Source organism: Pinus tabuliformis, chromosome J (genome assembly GCF_031772625.1).
Source record: "Pinus tabuliformis cultivar Carrire ecotype Pingquan chromosome J, CPIR1, whole genome shotgun sequence".
Lineage (NCBI taxonomy): Eukaryota > Viridiplantae > Streptophyta > Pinopsida > Pinales > Pinaceae > Pinus > Pinus tabuliformis.
In genome coordinates this window covers 1,602,493,014-1,602,516,708 of record NC_142295.1, presented here as the reverse complement: position 1 = coordinate 1,602,516,708, position 23,695 = coordinate 1,602,493,014, and the positions used below count along the sequence as shown (strand labels likewise).

Genomic DNA, 23,695 nt, shown 5'->3' with positions numbered 1-23,695 from the left:
TAAGCCTTGAAAATACTTTTTTTTCTTTAATGGGGATTACATGAGGTTGTTAGCTCCCTCTTGATCTGGCCTTTATAAGTTACCACTTTCCATCAAACATATGTCATTAGCAGAAGAAATGCATTTTTTTGAACATCACTTGGCAAACTCCATCATGATCCACTCTAATCTCATATTTCAAAAATCATCTTTCTCACATGAAATAATGTTTAATAGTGAAGATGAGTGAACTTTTGGTGCAACAATTTATATTGATGATTACATATCATGAATCAATGCATGGATAGGTCTTCCATTGATTTTATAAAGATCTTCAAATCTTGATCCCAAAGTGAAGGTATGTAATAATAATTATACATATTGATTTCATTTCCTACAATGATATTAGTTATAATCCATCTTTGTTCACTGCAAAAGAGGTTAGTTTAGAAAACTATCATTTCATCTTTTGCAAAATTCATGATTCTTAACTACAACCATTATTTTCAGTAAACTCTAATATAAAAAATACCAAAACCCATAAGATTATATCATTTCTCATATAATGCGAGAGAATCATCTTCAATATTCAATTTCTATCAGTTATTCTTTCATAACCTTCTATGTATTATACTTCTTTTTAAGACAACGCTTTCTTGTACATGCATAAACTGAAGTAAAACTATTTTTTACTTTTACATGCATGAACAAATACCAAAACCATAATTATCAAACACAAGCAACACCCTAATTTTAAACCAGGTATATACAAAACTTCTTCATCTAGATAAAAAGAAACAGAACCAGATCCCTTTATAAGATATGTAGAAGTATCTCCAAGTATAATTTTCAGATTTGTTTCACTCTCAACCAAATTTGAGAGAATTTCTTTATAGCCAGTGAAGTGCCTTGAAGCACCACTATCAACAAACCAATTGTCACAAGAATTTGCAGGAGAGGAACTAGAAAGAACAAAAACAAGAAAGTACTATGATTTTGGTTCTGCTTTCAATAGCAAATAGGAAAACAAATAAAATCTTCTTATTTCAGCAACAAGTAAGGAGCAACAAATAAGATTTCAGCAGTAAGAAAGAAGGGGCAACAAGTAATATTTCAGCAGCAAATGAGAAGAGATATTTCAAAAGAAAAATGAGTTACAGTTAGAAGGGATAGCAAGAGATATTTCAACAAAAAGAGAGTTGCAAATGGAGCGGACAACAAGAGATATTTTAGCAGAAAGAGAGTTGCAAATGGAGCGGACAGTAAGAGATATTCCAGCAGAAAGAGAGCTGTGAATGGAATTTGTCTTCTTGAGCTTGTCTTCACCAAAGCGCTGATACCATGTTGAAATTTTGATATTCTATGTTGTAACAATCACTTACTATAAAACTTCTTTATGCTACAATATTAGTTAAACAATTGTAGATAGAACATAAACCATATAAACCATATGCATAATAGAAGACAGCCAAGAACACAATGAGACACAAAGAATTTAGGTCCAATGATCAGGGCAAAACCCACTAGGCAAAAACCCAACCAGATTCTTATTCTTTTAGATATCAATAGTTCAGTAGAGATACAAAGTACAATGAAAGATTAAGAAAATGACAAAGTTCACCCAGATCTGAACAAGTTGTAGCATGAAGATCACTAATAGCAACCACTGAAGGAAACACAAAATCAACCTTGGTTCACCAAGTTTTGCTCTTACTCTCCTAGTCTCTCTCTCACAATCTCCTTCAAGTCTCTTCAACTCTCTCTCAAGTTTGAATTCACAATGCACAAGTGAGGCGAGATGATATGAGACACATATATATAGGAGAAACAATGAACGAACAATGAATTATTGACATAAAGGAGGAGCAATACACATGCCTTGAGGAGGAGTTACATTTTCCATTTAGGGAAGAGTAACTCATGCCATTAAGGAGAGAGAATTTGAATTCCATTATAGAGAGACAACACATGCCTTAGATGAGAGGGTGAGAGGAATCTTTTATGACATGCCTTTAATGAGTGTGTAAGAGAAATCTTGCATGCCGTGCCTTGTAAGAAGAATCTTTTGACATGCGTAGGAGGAATATTTTATGACATGCATAGGAGGAATATTTTATGACAAGTCTTTTAATGAGAGTAAGAGAGTGTAAGAGAACATTATTGAAAGCCATGATTGAGAGACTTGAATTTCTTTTTAATAATATTATAATAGTATCATAAGAATAATATTGATGATTAAGTCAAATTTGAACTATTGATGATCAGAATGGATTTTCTATCAATGATACTTGATTACCAATTAATGCAAGGTGATTTATTATTTTTGTGAAGTCATATTTTAGACCTTTTATTATTAAAAAATCATCCATGAGAGCTACAAGATTTTCAACAAAATGTGGAGAGTTCACTATTCAAACTAGTGATTCCAACAAATCCCTGCCAAATTCTAAGCAAATATAACCAAAAATAACATTGTAATACATTTGTTGCACTAATTAATCATCACTCTTAGTAGCAATACCGACAGGTTTATAGAAGGAACCAAAAAATTGTATTTGTTTGAAAATCAAACGCAAGAGGTGATGCAAATGCCAACTAATGTGGAGTGGCATATGTGCAAAATTTTAGGTTTCTGAGGTTCACTATGACCGAGGCTTTATTCATATATATAGATATGTATTTTAAGGATCAAAATAATTCGTATTGACAATCAGGGGATGGTTTTGACTATCTATGAAATTTAAAAAATTCATTTTGTCCACGTTGATTCATTTGAACTTTTAAACAATTGTGTTTTAGATGAGCGAAAATCAGTGATTTGACAATTCTTTGCCTTCGTTTTTTCCTGAATTTTTCATTAAGAATTTTATAGATGTATTCAGATGTTTCTGCGATTACTTTATACCTTTTTTCTTGGCAATTTAGAAATGTCCATGCCATCTAATTTATCAAAGGGTTGCACAATAGCATTGCCCCAGTTTCTACAAATTGGTTTTGAATGGTGTCTGAAATTTGAATTAGCATGTTTTTCTCATCCTTGTGCAGATTGAAGGTGCTTTCGTGCAAGGAATTGGATTCTTTATGAATGAGGAAGTTGTCGTTGACAAAAATGGGAGGGTTGTATCTGATGGAACATGGACCTACAAAGTGCCCACTATCGACACCATTCCGCGGAAGCTTAATGTCGAGCTGCTAAGTAGTCCTCTGCACCAAAAGCGCGTTCTTTCTTCAAAAGGTTTGCTTCCAAAACCAACTCTTCTGCGGCACCAAATTTATTTGGTTTCACTTGGAAGCTATAGTGTGGCATACCATTGTTTATAAATGTACCATTTGGTGTAGTTTACAGTAGAGGATGGGAAAACATATTATGTTTTTGAATATGGTGGTCTCTATTTTTTTGGGTAATTGTTGGCATTTGCATGAATGCATGACAGCTTCCGGAGAGCCGCCATTACTTCTAGCAGCATCCGTTCACTGCGCAATAAGAGAAGCCATAAAAGCAGCCCGGGAAGAACTCCAAATAGAAGATAAGTACTTCAGAATGGACTGCCCTGCGACTATGGATGTTATCAAATCACTGTGCGGACTGGATAATGTTGAGCGCTATTTGCAAAGTTTGACGGCTACTATCAAATCACCATCATGACTTGTCGGTGGTTGAAGAAAATCAAAGGCAACTCAGGAGTATCAAAATTCAAAAAGACCAAACCGTAGACCGTAATTGATATATATATATATATACATGTCAGGCACATCAGCTGAAAAGCAGCCATTTTTCAATGTTTGTGCCGTCATGTAAAAACACATGTCTACAATATGTTTGGGTGGCAGTGTGCATCAAGCAACCCAGGTTTGATCTTTGACTGCGATCACCTCTTACTCCGCCCTAATTTAGAATCTCGAAGCCAATTGTCCAACGAGGTTGATCCAAATTTGAAAGTTTATAAATAACAATGACGATTAAAATAATCTACTGGTTAAAAAAGATAGTTATATAACCATTATTGTAGTATATATATGGAGTTGTTTTTAGTGAATTTTTTTGGAAGTTTTTCCGGTGGATTTTTCCGGTCTAATTTCTCTAAAATCCGGCAGGAATTCATTGAAATCACAAGATTGATGGGTAAACCCTGCACAATAGAAGTGCTCTAAAGTGTTTCATGGCGCTGAATCCATATATACAGTGAAAAAACTAGTTTAAATAACACAAATCAAGACTTCACCTCAAAATTTTCCACCGAATTCCGCCATCTGAAACTCCAAAAAGTCGCACTATAGACAACTCCTTAAAGTTCTTCCCAATAATGTTTATTTGACAACTTCTTTTGAAATTAAAAGAAATGTAAGGTAACTCATTCTATTTCGTTTTTGGAGTTTCTTTCTTGGAAAAATATACCCTATGTATATAAAAAACTCATTTATGAAGAGTTATATAAAAGAGTGGAAGGGTATATATAATGGTGATTATAATCTTTTACCATTTTGCAATATAAAAGCAAGAGAAATAAAAAGCTAATATATTTTACATTTAATTTTCCAAACAATAGAAAGAAAAAGGATTTTTAAACAATGTTAAAGTTTTTCAAATATATGACAAACTTAAAGGTAACAATCATCAAATAGAAGAGATTGTAAGTAAGTCTTACATTGAAGCACCCTTGAGCATTGATTCTCAAAAACATCAAACACTTTTGAAATTGGAACTCCCCAAAAATTTACTTATTAGTCTTTGAATGCTAACAAATAGGGTAGAAGTAGTCCACTCTTGGCCAACCAATCCTTGGTAAGAACCCCTTCATAAATCACTAGCCATGCAAAAATCCTCAACTTACAAGAAAGTCGAATTGACTAAACGCTTTGTCGGTGACAAATTCATCTATCCTATGGATCTATGGAGAAACAATGTTTATTAAGGATCAAGAACAACAAATATCTTTGATGAAGCACATAACATAAATGAGGAGGATCATACTACAAAAGCGGACAATCAAAGCATTAACTTCAATCCTTTGAAAATGACCTAGGCATCCCAATGTTGATATTAAATAACTTAGAGCTTGGGATAAGCCCTTGCAACACCATAATCAAGAGTTGATCAGGGGTTAGGAGGACATACTCTTGAGCAAGAGCATGCCACTCCTTGCAAGAATGGGAGATCATTTCCCACAAATTACTCCCCCCTCCCCCCACCTCCCTAAGAAAAAAACGCCCTTCCTACTTAATCTATGAGACTAGAAATACAACAAATCTACTACAAAAGAACCCTCAACTTGCCAACTCCATTTATTGCTTGAAATAAGTGGTGTGACGATAGGATATCACATAGTCTGAAACCTCCTAGGACCCCACTTTGATGTTGCATTGTAATTACCTGATCTAGAAACAAGATCTACTAAGGCATTGAACCCTCAAGACACTACACCACTCACTTGACCATCAAAATGCTACCTAGGGTTGTAGCATTAATAAAACCCCGCCCCCTAGAGATCCCATGAAACCAATGGAAGGCCTCACTCTCCACCATATTTATATCACAAATAGGCCATCAAACTCTGTTCAAGTTGTTTGAACTCTTCCCCATTTAACCAACCAGAGACATAATACACATTACAACTCTAAATAATACAACTAATAATAGGAAACTTGCTTGCAAAGGGAAAATCTTCATTGTGCTAGATGTGAAGCTTGCTCTACATCTTCTTTAATATGAATCCCACATGGCTAATGGTGATAGACCAACTTAAAGAGAAAATAGCAAGTGATAACCTCATGTTGAATATAAGACAAAGAAGAAGGAATCCATTGTAGCATTGCACCCATTCATACTAACCAAAAATGATTTTATGAGCATTAAAGTACAACACTTGATGAAGAGCACAAGGTGTTGTTGATCTCTTTTTCTGACAAGGTAAAAAGTCAACCTCCCAGGGTTTAGTTCCAGGTTATCTCTACATTTTTATCAAGGAGGTACTCCTCTATTGATTCAATTATGATATGCATATCACTTGAATATTAAAAATTAAACATTTAATACATGCGCCTGTGAGTGGACCAAGTCTTTTTTTAAGTAAAAATGAAATGATAGCAAAATAAATTATGCACTCACAATTCCATTCCACATTATCATCCATAAATATACACGAGGAAACATATTTGAAGCAAATTCAAAGAGACAAACACATAAAATATTGGTCTGGATACTCAGAGAATTATAAAATGATTTTACACATCTAATATTGTAAGAGCATAAGAAAACATGCATGAGACTCTTCTTATTTGAAAATTAAAGTTTCATAATCACAAATGACATTGCTTCCCAAAGCAAGCTCTTTGTGAGAGTGAAAAGAATATTTTACAGACTTACAGTTTCAAAATAAAGTCAAGTGCTTAAAGCACATTCACAAAATCTATTACTGAAGTGTAAAATAAAACGTGTTCGTCCCTAAGGGATTGGGATGGGGCTCACATGGACCAAATTGTAATGAAAAAGGTACCTAGAAGAAAGATAGAAAATACAGTTAGGGATTGGCTTTAGAAAACGTACAACAGTTCAATAAAGTCAGATGATCGAAGAATGGGAAGAGAATAGGGAATTAATTCAAAGAAAAACAAACACCCACATTGCAAAAGGATTACAAGTGGAATGAATCTTCTTTCTCTTTGCAGTTGTTGTAGAAGAAATTTATATAGTTGGCTCGTCAATTGTTCATTATTCTAACTACTCTTGAAGTTATTGTGGGTTGGTGACTTCATTCAAGAAGTTCCTAAGCCATTCTTTGATGTAGTCCTCCATGGGTGGGATGGTTATGTCTTTCTTCACTCTTAGAGTAAATATCTCATCTTCTATGTCTTTAGCATCTAACTACAGTGACACAATATTAGCCAATTAGTCATTGTTGTTGTTAATGAACATTACCAACCATTTCTTGATTCAGACTTCAGGAAAATCGACCATATTGTGGAATTGAACCCCCTATGATACTCTGATAACATCCACTTCTTCTTTTAAAACACCTTTAGGGATGATCATGGATTCCCTAATCATTCGGGGGCCTTTAATATCATCAACAATCTTAATGAGATTGAAGAAATTGTTGCTTTTGTGGCCATCGATGCTTGAACACTTAACAAGAGCATCCTCAAACATCTTAATTCTAGCAGAACAACCTTCTTTGATTTGATTAAAATCCTCATTGGAGTAGGCAAGCCTTGTTGATTTCTTTGGATATTATTTAGAGACTTGAGTTTATTTACAAATGTATTCAAAATATTTTCAACAAATTGTTGATAGTTCTCAAATATCTCTTCGTAAATATTCAAAAAATGATTTAATTCTTTGAAATAAATTTCTCAAATGGAGAGAAATTTCCAATGCTTCGTCTATAATTTCAAGTCGTTTGTTAATGTTCATAACGACATATATTCTAATTCCTATTAATAGCTAATATTCTGGGGTGTGCCAGGTGTAATTGCTACTTCAAGCGCCTGAATAAACAATGAAATCATGAACAAGGGTGTGGGATTAAGAGCTTATTCAAACTCATGTGTCCTTTTCTTCAGTCTCAAATTCTCAGCTTCTTGCTTTGTTGTTGAATGAGCAAGAGCATCCCTAGTAGTTTCATTTAATTTGAGGAGTCGAGAAGGTCCAACTCCTGAAACATTTATTTGGCTCCTCATTTGACTCATTTCATTCTTCTTTCTTATTTGCACTTTTTCAAAGTACAATTTCTTTGTAGATTTATCATAATGGGTATCTTGCATGGTTAAAGATTGGTCTTGAAATAAGATAAGTTCTTCAGTAGTTGTTTCTTCAACAATTTGATGGGCTTCAACCATTCGTGTCATTACCCATTTCGGAACTGTAGTACTATCTACTTCCATGTCCATGGGTACTTCTACATTCTATGACGGGCCTTTCTTACTTGAGCGTTTACCTTTGGATGATGAAACCACATGATTTTTCAAGAGAAGAAGGACGGGGTGGCTCTTCTCCATCGCAGTCACTAGAGTGTTGGTCATTGATGTATCCTCTTATTGTCGGATGGTGTTGTCATTGATTTCAACCCCTGGAGTTGGTTGGGTTTGGCTTTGACTAAAAACACTAGTCTTTGATGTCAAATGAACAACAAATGCTTCTTAGTAATTGACAGATTACATCAAGTTGGCAGCGCCATTTTTGGATGGTTAAAAACCCAAGTCCTAGGGTTTGGGTTCCCTGGACTAAGGATGTACCCCAACTTTGTCAAGGGTTTTTGAAGGGCCAAATCATTGAGTCTGGGTTGGAGATCCATGTCACTGGATTCTCCTCACAAAGACGTTTTCGGTGGTATGTGGAATGCCACATAACTCCTCTTGGTTTGAGAGAACTTTAAGTTTGAAGTTGATGACCCCAGCTTCTGGGCTAAAACCCCAAGGGGTGTGACTTGGCCTATTTTCATTGGTTGTGGACATCCGAATCAGGAATGAGGGCTCCTTGTCATCTTTTTTGGAAGACTTACCTTTGAAATTTAGCTTATCTGAAGAAAAAGAACTTCGGACTCCTGAGGTAGAATCAACAACCTTTTGTGAAGGATAACATTAGTTTTTTTATGGTTTCTTGTTTATTTTTGGAGGTTCGTTGGTACAAGATATTTGCTTAAGGAAGAGCGATTGGTTGAGGAATGATATATCCTCTAAAACATAAAAAAAAACCCTTGATATTCATCTTCAATTCTTTACAGGAAACTTAGGTCAGTATTATATTGCATACTTACTATATTTCTTTTGTTTTCGATCTGTGTAGGTAAGTTTTTATTACAGGTAAGGAATTTCCTTCAATGAAATTACTATGATATAACTCGCTTAAATTCTGATGTTTAGGTTCTGAAAATTACACACTAGTAAATTGTTACTTAGATCAAGGTTCTTGGTTTAAAAATTGCTTTGCATTTTGTGAAATTTAGTAGGGATTCACTTGATATCTAAGCGAGTTTAGGAGAAAGTCCTATTACAACCAGCAACCCTAATTTAGGTCACAAAATTTTGAAATTCATTTGTGTTGTTTTGTTTGGTTTTGGGTTTCCTTCACTATTTTTTATTTGGATCAATTGGGATTCGTTGGGCAATTAGAGTAGGTCTAATTACAGTCATTAGGACAAAACTATTAGTGCACACATAAAGCTAAACTGATTTTGTTTCTTGGTCCCCTTCTCAATATACGACATTGAATTTCACCACAAGACAGTGGCAGTAAGATCATATTAAATTGAACAATTTTAAGTATCATGCACTAAGCCAATGATTGATTCAACATCTTGCTGAAAAAACCTCTCATTGCTTGGGCTTGTAAGTGATGCTTAGTAACACAAATAACATAACACCTATTTTATGTGACCTTGTAGTAATAGACTTAACCATGACTTGACATTTGAGATTACATTGACAATGATCTGTGCATCAAATTTGAGGACAACAATGCAAATATATAGTGAAGCTATCTACCTTATAATGGTATGATACATTGATATATTAACTGTGACACTTGTTGATCAATAACCTTTGTTCTATCTTGACTTCAATGAACTGAACTTTGAAGTTAGTAAACAATGGTCCACTTACCTTGTTAAGATATTAAACTTATTGCATGGAAAAACCTAAGTAATCCAACCACTGTGACCTTTGGTTACCTTAATAACCTGGAGTTTGACATAATCCTCATAATTGACTCTTGACATATAAGTATTGTTGGAGTTATCACTTGGTTGGACAAAGAATTTTTTCAAGAAGTGCAAGGGTTTAGTTTGGTCCTAGGGTTTAGTGTTTGATCCTAGGTTTGGTACTAGGGTGTTATGTCCCAGGGTTTCATTGAAGGAAGGGTTGCATGTGCTTAGAGAAATAGTTGGGTAAATTTGGACATAGAATGGATTGGAGACATCTAGGATTCAGTATAAGAAGCATATTGTTTTGACACTGATTTATAAACGTGTTAGTTGACAAGACACTTGATAATGATAAATAACTTGTCTATAACAACTTATTGACATGGGATAAGTGCAACAATGTTTAGACATATGTTAGTAGCTCTTTGTGGACAGAGCTTGAGAACATTGGTAGCAGGTTATAGGGATAACCTGAGGCGCCTTTGCTTGTGCCATCATTTGATAGCAGTGCCAGATGGTTGCAACATTGTGATCAGTTTGGAATAGTGAAGTAGCTTGAAGTATGATTGTCTAGATATGAGCCTTGATGCTTATTCATTCGCGAGAAATTCAGTACAGTGACATGCAGTGGTAGCCAATGTTGTGAGGTCTTGATGTTGAGCAGTAATCAGATGTGCAGTGATCTATGTATGCAGTGACAATGATGTGAAATTGAGCAGTGACAGTGATGTACAATTGAGCAGTGAGTTTTGATGTGAAACATTGTGCAGTGGTCAATGGCTACTAGGATTTGACAGATATACAACATCTTCTTTACAACTTTACTATATTGATTCAGAGCATAGGGGGATCCAGTCTGAAAATTGTGAAACATGGTTCACCGACTCTTCAGGGTGGTAGGGTGGTGTAAGGCAGGTGATTGGAGTCACCTTCAGGTTGTGGCCTGAGAACACTTCAAGGCGGCAGGGTGGTGTTAGGGCAGGTCCTAGCTTGTACATGGCATTGGGGCGTCCTTTCAATTGGGTTTGATAAAATACAGGGTGCCGAAGTATCCTTTCCAACAACAACCGGTAAACAGAGAGTTGGGGCACTCGTCAGGTTGTGGCCTGACTTACAAGGTGTTGGGGCGTCCTTCCGGTTGCAGCAAGTTATTAGGGTTTAGTAGCGTCCTACAGGTTGTTGCCTGTGAATTAGGGGGTTGGAGCCTCCTTCAGTTGTGGTTGAAAACTTGATGTAATTAATTTTCTTTTAAAGAAGAGGAGAAGACAATTACTAAAGAAGAATCCAATGGTTTTTTACCTGGGGGGGGTGTTCCACTTAAAAATATTTTGTCTACTGTCTTTATCTTTTGTATTGTTGTATGGTGTTTTTTACTGTTGATTATTGTTTATGATTATCTAAAGAAGAACAATAATAATCACTGAAGATTAACTAATGCTGTGAAAAATATTAATTCCTCTTATTATTTCCAACACTTATAACAATTGTTTCTTTTCTCCTCTGTGTGGAAGAGGAACTTCGGTCGGTTTGTGGTGCCTGAGTGGAATGAGAGCTTGCGGGCCTTTTCCCTCTTCATTTCGTTCTTCCTTCGGTATCGATACTTGCTTCTATTCCAACATGTTCGACCAAGATAGGTGTTTTAGAAGTGCCAACTTGATTCTCTCTATTTCCTCCTGATACCCTTGTGAATAAATTGGCATATCTCATGGATGCCAAGTGACTAGAAAAGGTGCCTTTTGGATCGAGTCCTTGGAAGATTTAGCTTTAGTTAAATTAAAGGATTTCAATAATTTAACAAATTTTGCAAAACAAACAAAATTTCCTACTATAATCTCTACTGCAGTAAAATGGAGTGGAATATATATATATATATATATATATATTTTTTTTTCTATGAAATAGAACCAACACTGGCATTGCTTGCATACTTCAGCAATAAAGTATCTTATTAAGAATAAATTTAGAGAGTAGTAAGGGTTTGCATTGATATCCATATATCTTGATGAAATTATTACCCTCTCGCTCCTCATATATCCCTTTTCCTATTAGAAACGTCACTGCTTCATTAGAATTTCATTTGGGCTCTTGCCATATGGCTAGTAGCATATAGTTGTATTCGCGAACAAAATATAACATTATGCTTCCACAAGATAGGATATCGTAATTGAGTTGGTTTTGTACCTGGGTTCATATTATTCTTGTAGGGTAATCAATGGAATATGTTGCATGAGACTATTACCATCACTTGGTAGGACATCATGTAGAATTTTTGGGTTTTTTGGAAGTTGACCAGTTGATATGAAATCTCATTGGAAATAAATTCCCCCAAATCAAACATGATGTCGCTTTTGAAAGAGAAGTACAAAACATATAATACTAAGTTCAAAACCATTGAAGTTGACTCACACGCCCATTAAGGGAATTTTGAGGTTAAAAATGGGCCTCAAAATGAAAAATGTGCTAACAAAATAAACTTTAAGAGAACAAATAGGATTCAAGATAATGATGTCATCTCGAAGGGAGAATATGTTTGGACATAAAAGAAGAAAACTATTTTTTTAATAATATCTTTGGCTTACCTCCTTGTAGGTTTACTCAACTTTCAAGTGTGTACATCTATTGGATGCGAAATTAGATTTCGCATCCAACGATTACCCATTTTGGATACTTTTTTGGGTAGATCCGCACCAAAGAAAATTCAAAATACCTAGAAAAATGTGTTTTCTCGATGTGGATCTACCCAAAAGTATTAAAAGAGGGTACTCGTTGGATGCAAAAACTAATTCCGCACCCAGTGGGTGTATATATTTGAAATTTGAGTAAACCTACAAGGAGAGAAGTAAAAAATACAAGAAAAATGTATTTTCTTTCTTTTCTTTTAAAATTCATGACACTTATTTTATTATTTTTAATATTCTCTTATTATTTTCCTTAGGAGGCCCATTTTAGACCTCAAAATTCCCCTAATGTTAACTCAGGAAAATAACCAGGAAAAGTATCTATACAACTCAAGAAAAATAGATATGCCTATGGAAGAAAGACTAGACGAGATGGGTGCAGGGGAATTATAAATTCTTGAATAATATTCATTCCATTAGCTTGTGAGTGTAGGAAAGAATAAGCTTCGGTGAGTTTGAGTTGCTTTTTAGGCTCAAATAGCTTTAGAATTCTTCTAGAAATATTTGAAGTAAGAAGCATTGGATTCTTCTCCAAACTGAGCTTGAAAGTTCTAGTCTTTAAGTTAGATTGTTTTGCACACCAATGCACTATCTCTTTGAATTCATAGACTTTTAGGACACATACAACATACACCAACCATGTGTTATAGATTATATATATTTGTCTTTTGGCTGGAGCCAAGTTTAAGTACCATTGGTATGCAACAAACTAGTAGAAGCTTTTGTCTTATCTAGCTAATGAGTTAGTTGTGTCTCCACAAATTGGCTCCCTCCTTTTAGTCACCATATTGCTCATTGGTTTAATGTATTTGGTGATGTGTGATGAATCAATGATGCCTTAGTCAGTCTTAGTTGTTAAATCCTTGAGTTATGATAGTCTTTAATAGGATATCACCTTTTCATGTACCACCTTGATTGGGCCATGCAAGAGTGATAATGGAATTTAATAACTCATGGCCAGTCTTAAAGAGATGTTATGGGAAATAATTCATGTGTCACAATATTAAGGTGATTAGTTAAGCAATCCTCGTAATGCAAGGGTACGTCGTGACACACATATAATTTATATAACGTGATATCAAGTTGCAGGATGATATGATTTACATAACAGAACATCAAGCATCTTTTTACACCTTGAGAATCAAACTTCCTTAAATGGGCTTTCAATGAGCCTTGAAAGAAGCAAGCAATTGATTTTCACTAAGTATGGAATGGAAGCATTAAATGTAACTTTGTGACATGTTGTGTGGAGAACTGCTCGTGCAAAAGATTAAATGTGCAGGTATAATGGATATGTGGAAGGATTATATGTGCAGAAGAATGATTGATGAATTGTTCCACACACAAGGAAAAATAACTAAGTATCAGAAATGCAGAAAACATAGTGTTAGTGCAGAAGTGTACGAGTGTGGAGTGGTGAAGTATTTCCACACATTTCACTTGAAAAATGACTAAGTCAAGAAAAAAATTGGGGATGGGAAAAATACAATAGGAGTGCAAAAATAAATCAACATGTGTCCAAACAAGAGCCTCATCAACAAAATCTTTCTTTGCCCTAACAAAGACAAGTGAGTCTTGAACAAGGTGGTTGTTAATCATGTTAGAGGCATCTGTGAGAAAAATAACATGGACCTATCTGGAAATATAAGTAGCCTCAAACAAGTAACACAAACCATACACAATTAAGACATAAATATGAGGCCAACGGACATCCTTGACGGATTGAGTGATGTAAGGAGATTCAAGGAATAATGTCTTATTAACAGAGACAAAGGTTGAAGCTTTGGTGAATAGAGTGTTCACCATGACAACCTAATGGGGACTAAACCCAAACAAAACAACATCTCTGAAATAAAGGACTAATCAACTTGATCATATGCTTTCTCAAAATCAACTTTCAAGATTAGAGGTTGTTTCCTAATCCCCTTAGTTGATTCCATGCCCTCCCATGTAGAAGCCAAAGTGTCAAGAATGAATCTTCCTTGAACAAATATTATTGGTTCTTGGTAAACCATATACTTTGTGAATGAACAAACTCATATTGCCAAAGAATTCACCATAATCTTATAAGCAACAATGAGTAAAGTGAGAGGCCAAAAATGGTTGATTTTCTTAGTGCCAAAAACGGTTGATTTTCTTAGTGCAATTAGGGTTAGCACAATATTTCTGAAATTATGATAATTACTTTTGATGTAGATCTTCTTTTAACTTATTCCAATATATCATTCAGTAATTATACTTTAGAAATTCAACCATAAAGAATAATAGAATAATAGAGATCACAATACACAAAGGAATACAAAATTTACCCTGGGAAAACCCACAAAGGGGAAAAACCCAACAACCTTTTTCAATAGAGAAATTATTCTTGTTCAATGAGAGACACACCTAGACCTATGGTCAAACCTAGCCTTCTCCTCCAAGTCAAGTCACCCAATCTAATCCTGCACTTCGCTTTGCCTGTTTGACCCTGAATTTCAGCCTTCTTGCAATAACCAGTTGACCCAAAAATTTCGGCCCTACAACAGTTGCCCCAGTAACCCAGAAATTTTGACCCCTTGTAACAGTTTCCCTAGAACAATGTGAACCACAGAGAGAGAGAGACTTATCCACATGTGCGAGTTGCAAGAGAGAGAAAAGAGATATTTCAGCCTCCTTCTTTGTCCTTCTTCATCCTTCTTATCCTTTTCTTGCTTGCCCAAAAAATGTCCTGTGTGAGAGAATGTGAATGCCCTAATGGAGGAGGTTGAGCTGACTTTATATATTAGTATGTCTTGGGTGAATGGAAATGTCTCTTGGCCAGGGATGAATTGACTTGGAGGGAAGCTGACTTGTCACTTTTGGAGCCAAAATTTACATTTCAAAAATTCAATTTTTCATCTTTAAAAAGTCACAATGGGACTGAATCAAAATAAATTTTCCTTTGACTCAAGCATTTATAAATATGATTTACAATGATAAATACAGTTACATCAAGTGACCAAATGTACATTATGAGACTGACCATAGTTACAAATTCAACACTCTGTCTTAACTATGGAGGTATTCATAATCATTGTCATAGGTGTTCTTAGATCAAACAAATATCTCTAAAGAAAAAAGTTATTCATCATTTCTAGCATCATCATCTTTCATCAACATCTGCTAGTGGCCATATCCGGGGTGGTACCAAACCCATGGCAATGTCATTATCATATTAGGACTCACTCCTCTAGAGTGATCAGTCCTCAAATCCCATAGCCTCTACCTAGGCCAAAATGCTGAGACCCTCAACTAACAAGCACTCACTCACCTTTCCTGGTGATTACTCTGGGCGAAGACCTAGCTCAACCTCTTTTTGGTTGGTGATTGGGTCTAGATGCTGAAAGGAACTCACTCCACTCTACTTGGTGTGTGCTTAGGGTCCTCCTCCAAGAGACACTCACTCAACATTGCTTGTTAAGCCCTCCAGGTCTCTTGGACCCATTCTCCCTTTCAAGAGAATGTCCATCCATGCTGCAGACATATAAACACTCCCTCTCAACGAGAGGGGTAATCTCCACAAGCCCCAACTTATCTCTGAAGTACATAAACTTGTCTCTCGACAATGGATTCATCAGAACATCAGATGTTTACTCATTGGTGGAGATGTATTCAAGCCTTATTACTCTCCTCTACACCATGTCACGAATGTAGTGGTACTTGATCTCAATATGCTTCGACTTGTCATGGAACACAAGATTCTCTGAAAGCTTCACACAACTTTGATTATCACAGTGTATCATCATCGGTTCCAACTCTTGGTCGAACAATCCTGCAAACAAATTTTGGAGCCATACTACTTCGATACAAACCTCATTGGTTGCGATGTACTCTGCTTCAGCAGTGCTGAGTACAATTGGCCTTTGTTTCCTACTCATCTACGATATCATAGAAGATTCCAAACTGAAGCATACTCCTGAGGTACACTTCCTATCCTCAACACTTCCTTCCCAATCAACATTCGTGTATCCCTAACGTTGTAAATCCTTGTTTGCAACAAATCTCAAGCCATAATTCATTGTACCACAGAAATGTCTCAAAATGTGCTTTGCTGCAATCTGATGCCCATGTCTCGGTTCAACCTAGAACTAGCTCTCAATGTGTTCACAACAAAGCTTATGTATGGTCTGGTGTTAACCAAATACATCAATGAACCAATCAACTGTCAGTACATAGATGGATCTACGAATTTGGAGTTAGATCCTCTTAACTTCTTCAAGTTAGTCATCATGGGAGTTGCCATGGATTTGCAATCCATCATGCCAAATCTCTGAAGGATCTCTAATAATACTTTCCTTGACCAAGGAAGACTTCGTCAGGTTCCTGCCATACTTCTAATCCGAAGTAATAGTGCACCAACCCAAGATCCTTCATATCGAACTCAAAAGCCAACTGCTTCTTGCACTGAACGATAAGAGGCTGGACACATTTCAAAAACAAGTCATCAATATATAATATTAAGATCATAGGTGCACCCTTCACAACCTTAAAGTAAAGGTTTGGATCGACTTCGCTCTTGGTAAATCCAAGTCTCATCAGACATGTGTCAATACAAGCATGCCAGGCTCTTGGAGATTGCTTGAGCCCATACAAGGCCTTCTTCACCCTGCAAACATGAGATTCCTTTCCAAATACCTCAAAGCCTTGAGGTTGCTCTATGTGCACCTCTTCCTCAATCACAACATTGAGGAACACAGTCTTCACATCCATCTGGTGAAATTTCCTTCCCAACGAACCAACAAGAGAAATGATGGATCTAATAGAGGTGTACTTGACAACTAGAGCAAAGATCTCATCATAGTATTCTCCCCCTTTCTGGGAGAATCCTCTAGCCACGAACTGTGCCTTGTATTTGTCAATATTACCATCTCACCATTAACTTTCCTTTAGGCCTTTGGCATAATCTCCCAGACTTCATTTTTCATGATCGATTGGTACTCTTAATTCATCACTTCCTTCCACACCTGTTGGTTGGCTATGTCTTCATATTGGGAAGGTTCTGCATCAATGAGTTTCGTCATGAGAGATGCATAGATTGAGAACCTCTTAGGTTTCATCACCTCTCTAGATGTGCCATCAAGAGATTCATGTCCTTCTGCCTCTTCCAATGTGGATCTAAGCCATGCTAGTCTCTTCTTGATCTTTGGAACTGTGACTAGTTCTAAAGGATCTTGAGGCCCTTCTAGCCTTCTGGTACATCTTGTATAACTCGAATGCTCCTCCCTTGAGGCCTCCTTCTTTACTTCATCCAAGGAATCTATGGAGACTTCCAATTTTCCACTTCCTCATTGAAGGTGACATCTCAGTTGACCTCAGTTCATCACTTCTCTAGAATGTATATTCTGTAAGGTTTCGATGATTTGTTGTACCCAACAAATATGCCTTTCTTTCCTGAAGGCTCAAACTTTTTCCTCTTATCTTTAGGAACATGAATATATATATACAAGGCAACCAAAGATCGTCATGTGACCAACCTCTGGCTTCCTTTTAGCGAATGTTTCTTTAGGAGTTATACCTTTTAGAACTTTATGAGGACTTATATTTTGAAGGTACACAATTGTTTGTGATGCTCCCCCCATAAGAACAATGGCAAGTCCAAATCATACATCATGGCCTTGACAATTCTTCAATGGAATTTTTCTTTCTCTCTGCTACACCATTCTATTGTGGATTATAGTGGACAATCAAGTCCTTCTTAATCCTAGCCTACTTGCAGAAAGAAACAAGCTCCTTCGAGGTGTATTCTCCTCCAATGCCAGATATTAGTATCTTGATATTTCTACCTGTCATGTTTTCCACATAAAATTTGAATTCCCGAAACTTGTCAAATACCTCATCCTTAGTCTTTAAGATATATATCCATGTCGTATTAGAGAAGTCATCAATAAATGTCACATAGTACAACAAACCACCAAGCGATTTCACAAGAATCAAACCACACACATCAGAATGAATCAAGCCCAAAGATTCCTTAGATCTGTTATCATTATTTGGAAATGGCTTATTGATGTTCTTCCCAAAAGCGCAACCTTTGCATACAATGTCGTTCTTTATTTGTAGTTTAAGAACCCCTGACACTATTTGACTCAACTCAAGAAATGCTCTAAAATGAAGATGTCAATACCTTCTATGCCATAACTCACTTGGATTTGTTTCATCATGTACTGGTGCTTGATCTAGTTGACTTACAAGTCTATACAACCTTCCACCACGAATCCCAATAATCCTAGCATCATCTATGCTAGAGCCTCTGAACCAAACGAGTACTTTTACATCCACAAAAGAAACTCTGTCTCCTTTATCTTCTAAACAAGAAATAGAGACAATATTCTTTTTCAAACCTGGTACTTAAAGAACATTGTTGAGATGTACATTGTTACCATATTCCGACTCTATGGATGCCTTTCCAACTCCTTTGACTACATAGCTATTGTTGTCTCCCAGTTCAACCCTTTGAGGCAACTTCTTTTCTTTCATACTTGAAATATTCCCATGCTCTCTGGTCATGTGCCTTGATGCTCCACTATCTACGAGCCATATGTCATCACCATCTGCAAAGGAACTTGTCAAAGCATAATAGTAAAAGAAATGCTTTTCACCTTTGACCTTGTTTGGTTTTCATCTTCAACATCCCCTACGGAAGCATGCTGCTTTCCTTTTCTCTTTTTGTTATTAGCCATGTTAGGACAATCTCTCTTGAAATGTCCATATTCTTGACAACCATAACATTGGATCTTTGATAAGTCTTTCTTCTTCTTAGAGGAAGAAGATCATTTTCCTGACTTCTTATGTTGAGGTCCAAACTTCTTCTTTCCCTTGTTCTTGAAATGAGCTGCAAGGGCTTGAACTTCCTCATCTTGATGATCTCTAGTCATCAATATTGCTTCTTCTTGAGCACACAATGTCCATAGTTGTTCAAATGTAGGAGCTTCCTTCCAACTACTTATACCTGTTGCAAAAGCATCCCATGATCTAGGAATACCATTGAGTGTTGCAATCACTAGTTCATGATCAGGAATGGATTCTACAATTGCTTGAATCTGATATGTTATTTGATAAATCCTTACGAAGTAAGAAGCCATAATTTCATCATTAGTCATCCTTATATTTCAAAGCTCATTCTTCAAGTTCATTAATTGACCAACGTTCTTGATAGTGTAGAGATTCATTAGGGCATTGTAGATCTTCTTTAAAGTATCAAGTTTTGTAATGTAGGGTACCAAATGATCCCTAATGGAGTCTAATATAATGCTCATAATATTGATTCCATCTTCCTTGAATTTTTCTTTCCCTGCTTCATCATCTAGTTCATTAAAATTCCCTGTAACGATATGAAAAACCTTGTACTTGGCAAGAAGAGTATCTATTATAACTTTCCAAGCTTTGAAGTTTGATTCTCCCTCTAACTTGTTTTCAAATTTCATAGAGGAAGCCATAGAAGCCAATATGCAAGAAGTACTTCGATAAAATGCTCTCTAGGGTTTTGTCAAGGTGATTTCAATATTCCTTCCTTCCTTCACCAAAGCTCTAAAACCATGTTGATTTCTTAGTGCAATTAGGGTTAGCATGACATTTACGAAATTATGATAATTAATTTTGATGTAGATCTTATTTTAACTTGTTCCAACATACCATTCAACAATTATACCTCAAAAATTCAACCATAAACAATAACGGAATAGTAAAGATCACAACACACAAAAGAAGACAAGATTTACCCTGGGAAAATCCATAAAGGGGAAATTCACATCAACCTTTTTCAGTAGAGAAATTCTTCTTGTTCAATGAGAGACACACCTAGAATTATGGCCAAACCTGGCCTTCTCCTCGAAGTCAAGTCACCCAATGTAATCTTGCACTTCTCTCTACTTGTTTGACTCATAATTTTGGCCTTTCTACAATATCTAGTTGGCCCAAATTTCGGCCTTGCAACAGTTGCCCCAGTAACCTAGAAATTTTGGCCCTTTGCAATAATTGCCCCAAAAAAATGTGAACCACAGAGAAAGAGAGATACTTATCCACACGTGTGAGTTGCAAGAGAGAGAAAATAGATATTTCAACCTCCTCCTTTGTCCTTCTTATGCTTCACTTGCTTTCCCAGAATCTGTCTTGTGTGAGAGAATGTGAATGCCCAAATGGAGGAGGTTGAGGTTCATTTATATAGTAGTCTAGCTTGGGTGAATGGACATGTCTCTTGTCTAGGGCTGACTTGAATTAGAGGTAAGTTGACATGTCACTTTTGGAGTCAAAATTTACATTTCGAAAATTCAAATTTTCATCTTTAAAAAGTTGCAATAGAACTTTGACTCAAGCATTTATAAATATGTTTTACAATGATAAATACAATTACATCAAGTGACTAAATGTACCTTATGAAGATTGAACATGGTTACAAATTCAACAACAACAACCATTAGAATCTCTCACCACATTCTTTGGAATAAACTTGACCAACCCCTGGTTTAGAAACTTGGAGTGCTGACCAGAAGCGAACACTTCAAAGGTCAAAAAAATAAATCATCAACATCAATATCCTAAATGACCTTGTTGAACTCACAAAGAAACCCATCCATGCTTGGGTGCTTATTGACATGGAAGATAAAGCAAGAAAAAATTGTTTCTTCAAGAAATATCTATCCAACTTGTCTCTACTAGCATAAGAAACCTTGTAGGGAACCACCCTGCAACAAGTATCTCCAGTAGTTTCCACCTCAAAATTTTTTTACGTTATTAAAATTCTACCTTGCTAGGAAACCTACAAAAAAACATAATACATAAAAAGCCTCTTTGGATATCTATCACAAGTTTTACAACATAATACTTTCCATCATGGGAGACTTCAAATTTCATGGAATTGAAATTGGTAAAACAAATTCATTTATTCTATCGGTTGATTGAGAAAAGAAGTTGTGATTTTTATCACTTATATAAAGAAATTAACATTAGAATCTCACTATTCTTTGGAATAAACTTGACCAACCCCTAGTTTAGAAACTTGGAGAGCCGACCAGAAGCAAATGCTTCAAAGGTCAAAGAACAAAATCATTAACGATAGTATCCTACATGACCTTTTTGAACTCTCAAAGAAATCCATACATGCTTGGGGACTTATTGAAATGAAAGATTAAGCAACAAAAAGTTATTTCTTCAATAAATCTCTATCCAACTTGTCTTTATTATCACATGAAACCTTGTAGGAACCACCCTACAACAAGTATCTCCAATAGTTTTCACTTCAACATTTGTTTACGTTATTGAATTTCTGCCTTGCTAAGAAACTAACAAAAATACATAAAAAACCTCTTTGGATATCTATCACAAGTTTTACAACATAATACTTGCCATCATAAGATACTTCAAATTTCATGGAATTGAAATTAGTAAAACAAATTCATTTGTTTTATTGGTTGATTAAGAAAAAAATATAATTTTTATTGTTTATATGAAGAAATGCAAAACACTAATGGAGAGAAATTAAGTAAATGTTGAAAATACATTTAAACATATAATCTATTATTATTAAAAATAAAGTAACATTGAAAAAAATGTTGAAAGATTTTCACTTACCTAAAAAAATTCGAAATGAAATACTAATATAACGTTAAATAAATTTAAATACATAACATTTATCATTTTTTTATAATGTTATTAAACGTGCAACACGAAAAATTGAAAACCTAATAACAATATAATTTCGTTTAATCAGTCAGTTAGTTGTACCCATTAGAGTTTGTGAGATTATCACTTAGATAACGAAATGAAACAAAACATTATTTGAGAGAGAGAAATAAAGTAAACGATGAAAAATAGTTAAATACATATTATTTTTTATTATTTTAATATTATTAAAAATAAAATAAAAATAAATAAATATTTGAAAAAAAAAATGGTCATATTATCATTTAAATAAGGAAATAGAGTTTGTGAGATTATCACTTAGATAACGAAATGAAACAAAACATTATTTGAGAGAGAGAAATAAAGTAAATGTTGAAAAATAGTTAAATACATATTATTTTTTATTATTTTAATATTATTAAAAATAAAATTAAAATAAATAAATATTTGAAAAAAAATGGTCATATTATCTTTTAAATAAGGAAATAAAATATTGTTTAAAAGAGAAAAATAAAGAAATATGGAATAATATTAATAGAAAGGTAAGTAAAATAAATTTTTAAAAATAAAAAATTATTAAAGATATAGTTTTATTAATTTTGTTAAAGTTGGAATGTAGCAATAGATTTGTCTATTGACTATTATTAATTTAACATTAGATAAAACAAATTATAATATTTAACATTAGAAAATAAATATTTATTTTTTAATATTATTAAAATATTTATTTTTTAAATATTTGATTGGACTATAATTTGAAAGCCTTATTCTAATGTGTGCATAATATAATTTTATGTGGATAAGTGTCTCATATATTTTATGTGATAATTTATGAATATAATTGTCGTATACATGCATGGCTTTTAAATATTTGTGTGCAGATTTTTTATTATTTTTAAGCTTTGGAAGAAAAAAGAAAATCCTTGAAAATAGCTCATACTCCTATAAATAACATATTTCCATTAATTACTTCCCATCATAATTGAAGAAAGTCTTTGCATAAAAAATGGATAGCAATAAGATGTAAATAAATCTTCTTACTTCCAAGGTCATTACTACCCACTAAAATTTATGCAGGTTTTGTGTCTATCTAGTGCACATCTCAATTTATTAGTTCCTTTGAAAACAAGACTAGAAGATTCATTTGTCTTTAATGTAGGTTATAATTTTTTATGAAAATTTTCCTAGAACATAATTTCTAACTTGAGTGGAGGGATTAAACTACCATTCAACATATGTTTAATCATATGGTTGTTTCTATGCATTACAGGGAAAAACTGCATATATCGATTCAACACCCAGGGAAACCTATGAAGGACTCCTATTGTGGAGAATTTACAACTCAAACTTGTGATTCCAAGAAATCTGTGTCAGATTTTAGACAAATTAGACAAGAAAATATGGCAAACCCCTCCAAAACATAGAAAAAATAGCTATGATGATTTGCGAATATCTTTTATCACATTAAGACATGTATGTATATATAAGCATATTGGTAATACAGGATAAGAGCATGTGCCAAGTTTAAAGAAGCCAAAATGAATAACAATATCATATTAAACATCATTTTAAATATATAATTAGTAATTAATAATATTTTACAAATATAATATTAAATTTATTATTAATATTAAATAGTTAAATTATTTTTAATATATTAAAATATTATAAATTTAAAATTAGTAAAATCAATTAAAAATAATTTTAAATATATATTTAATAATGAATAAACCATTATTCATCTAATATAATATTATAATT

The 23,695-nt window shown here is 34.5% G+C and overlaps 1 protein-coding gene across 2 annotated transcripts in view; it reads left to right on the top strand.

Moving 5' to 3' along the window:
* LOC149233606 (indole-3-acetaldehyde oxidase-like) overlaps positions 1-3,663 on the top strand; it is a 292,839-nt gene extending 289,176 nt beyond the window's left edge. For both annotated transcript variants that reach the window (XM_089379807.1, XM_089379806.1), the window contains 2 exons: positions 3,025-3,214; positions 3,414-3,663. In XM_089379807.1, coding sequence (XP_089235933.1) covers positions 3,025-3,214; positions 3,414-3,625 — 402 coding nt within the window. In that variant the 3' untranslated portion in view covers positions 3,626-3,663. The remainder of the gene's footprint in view (positions 1-3,024; positions 3,215-3,413) is intronic.
* Positions 3,664-23,695: the final 20,032 nt, after the last annotated feature.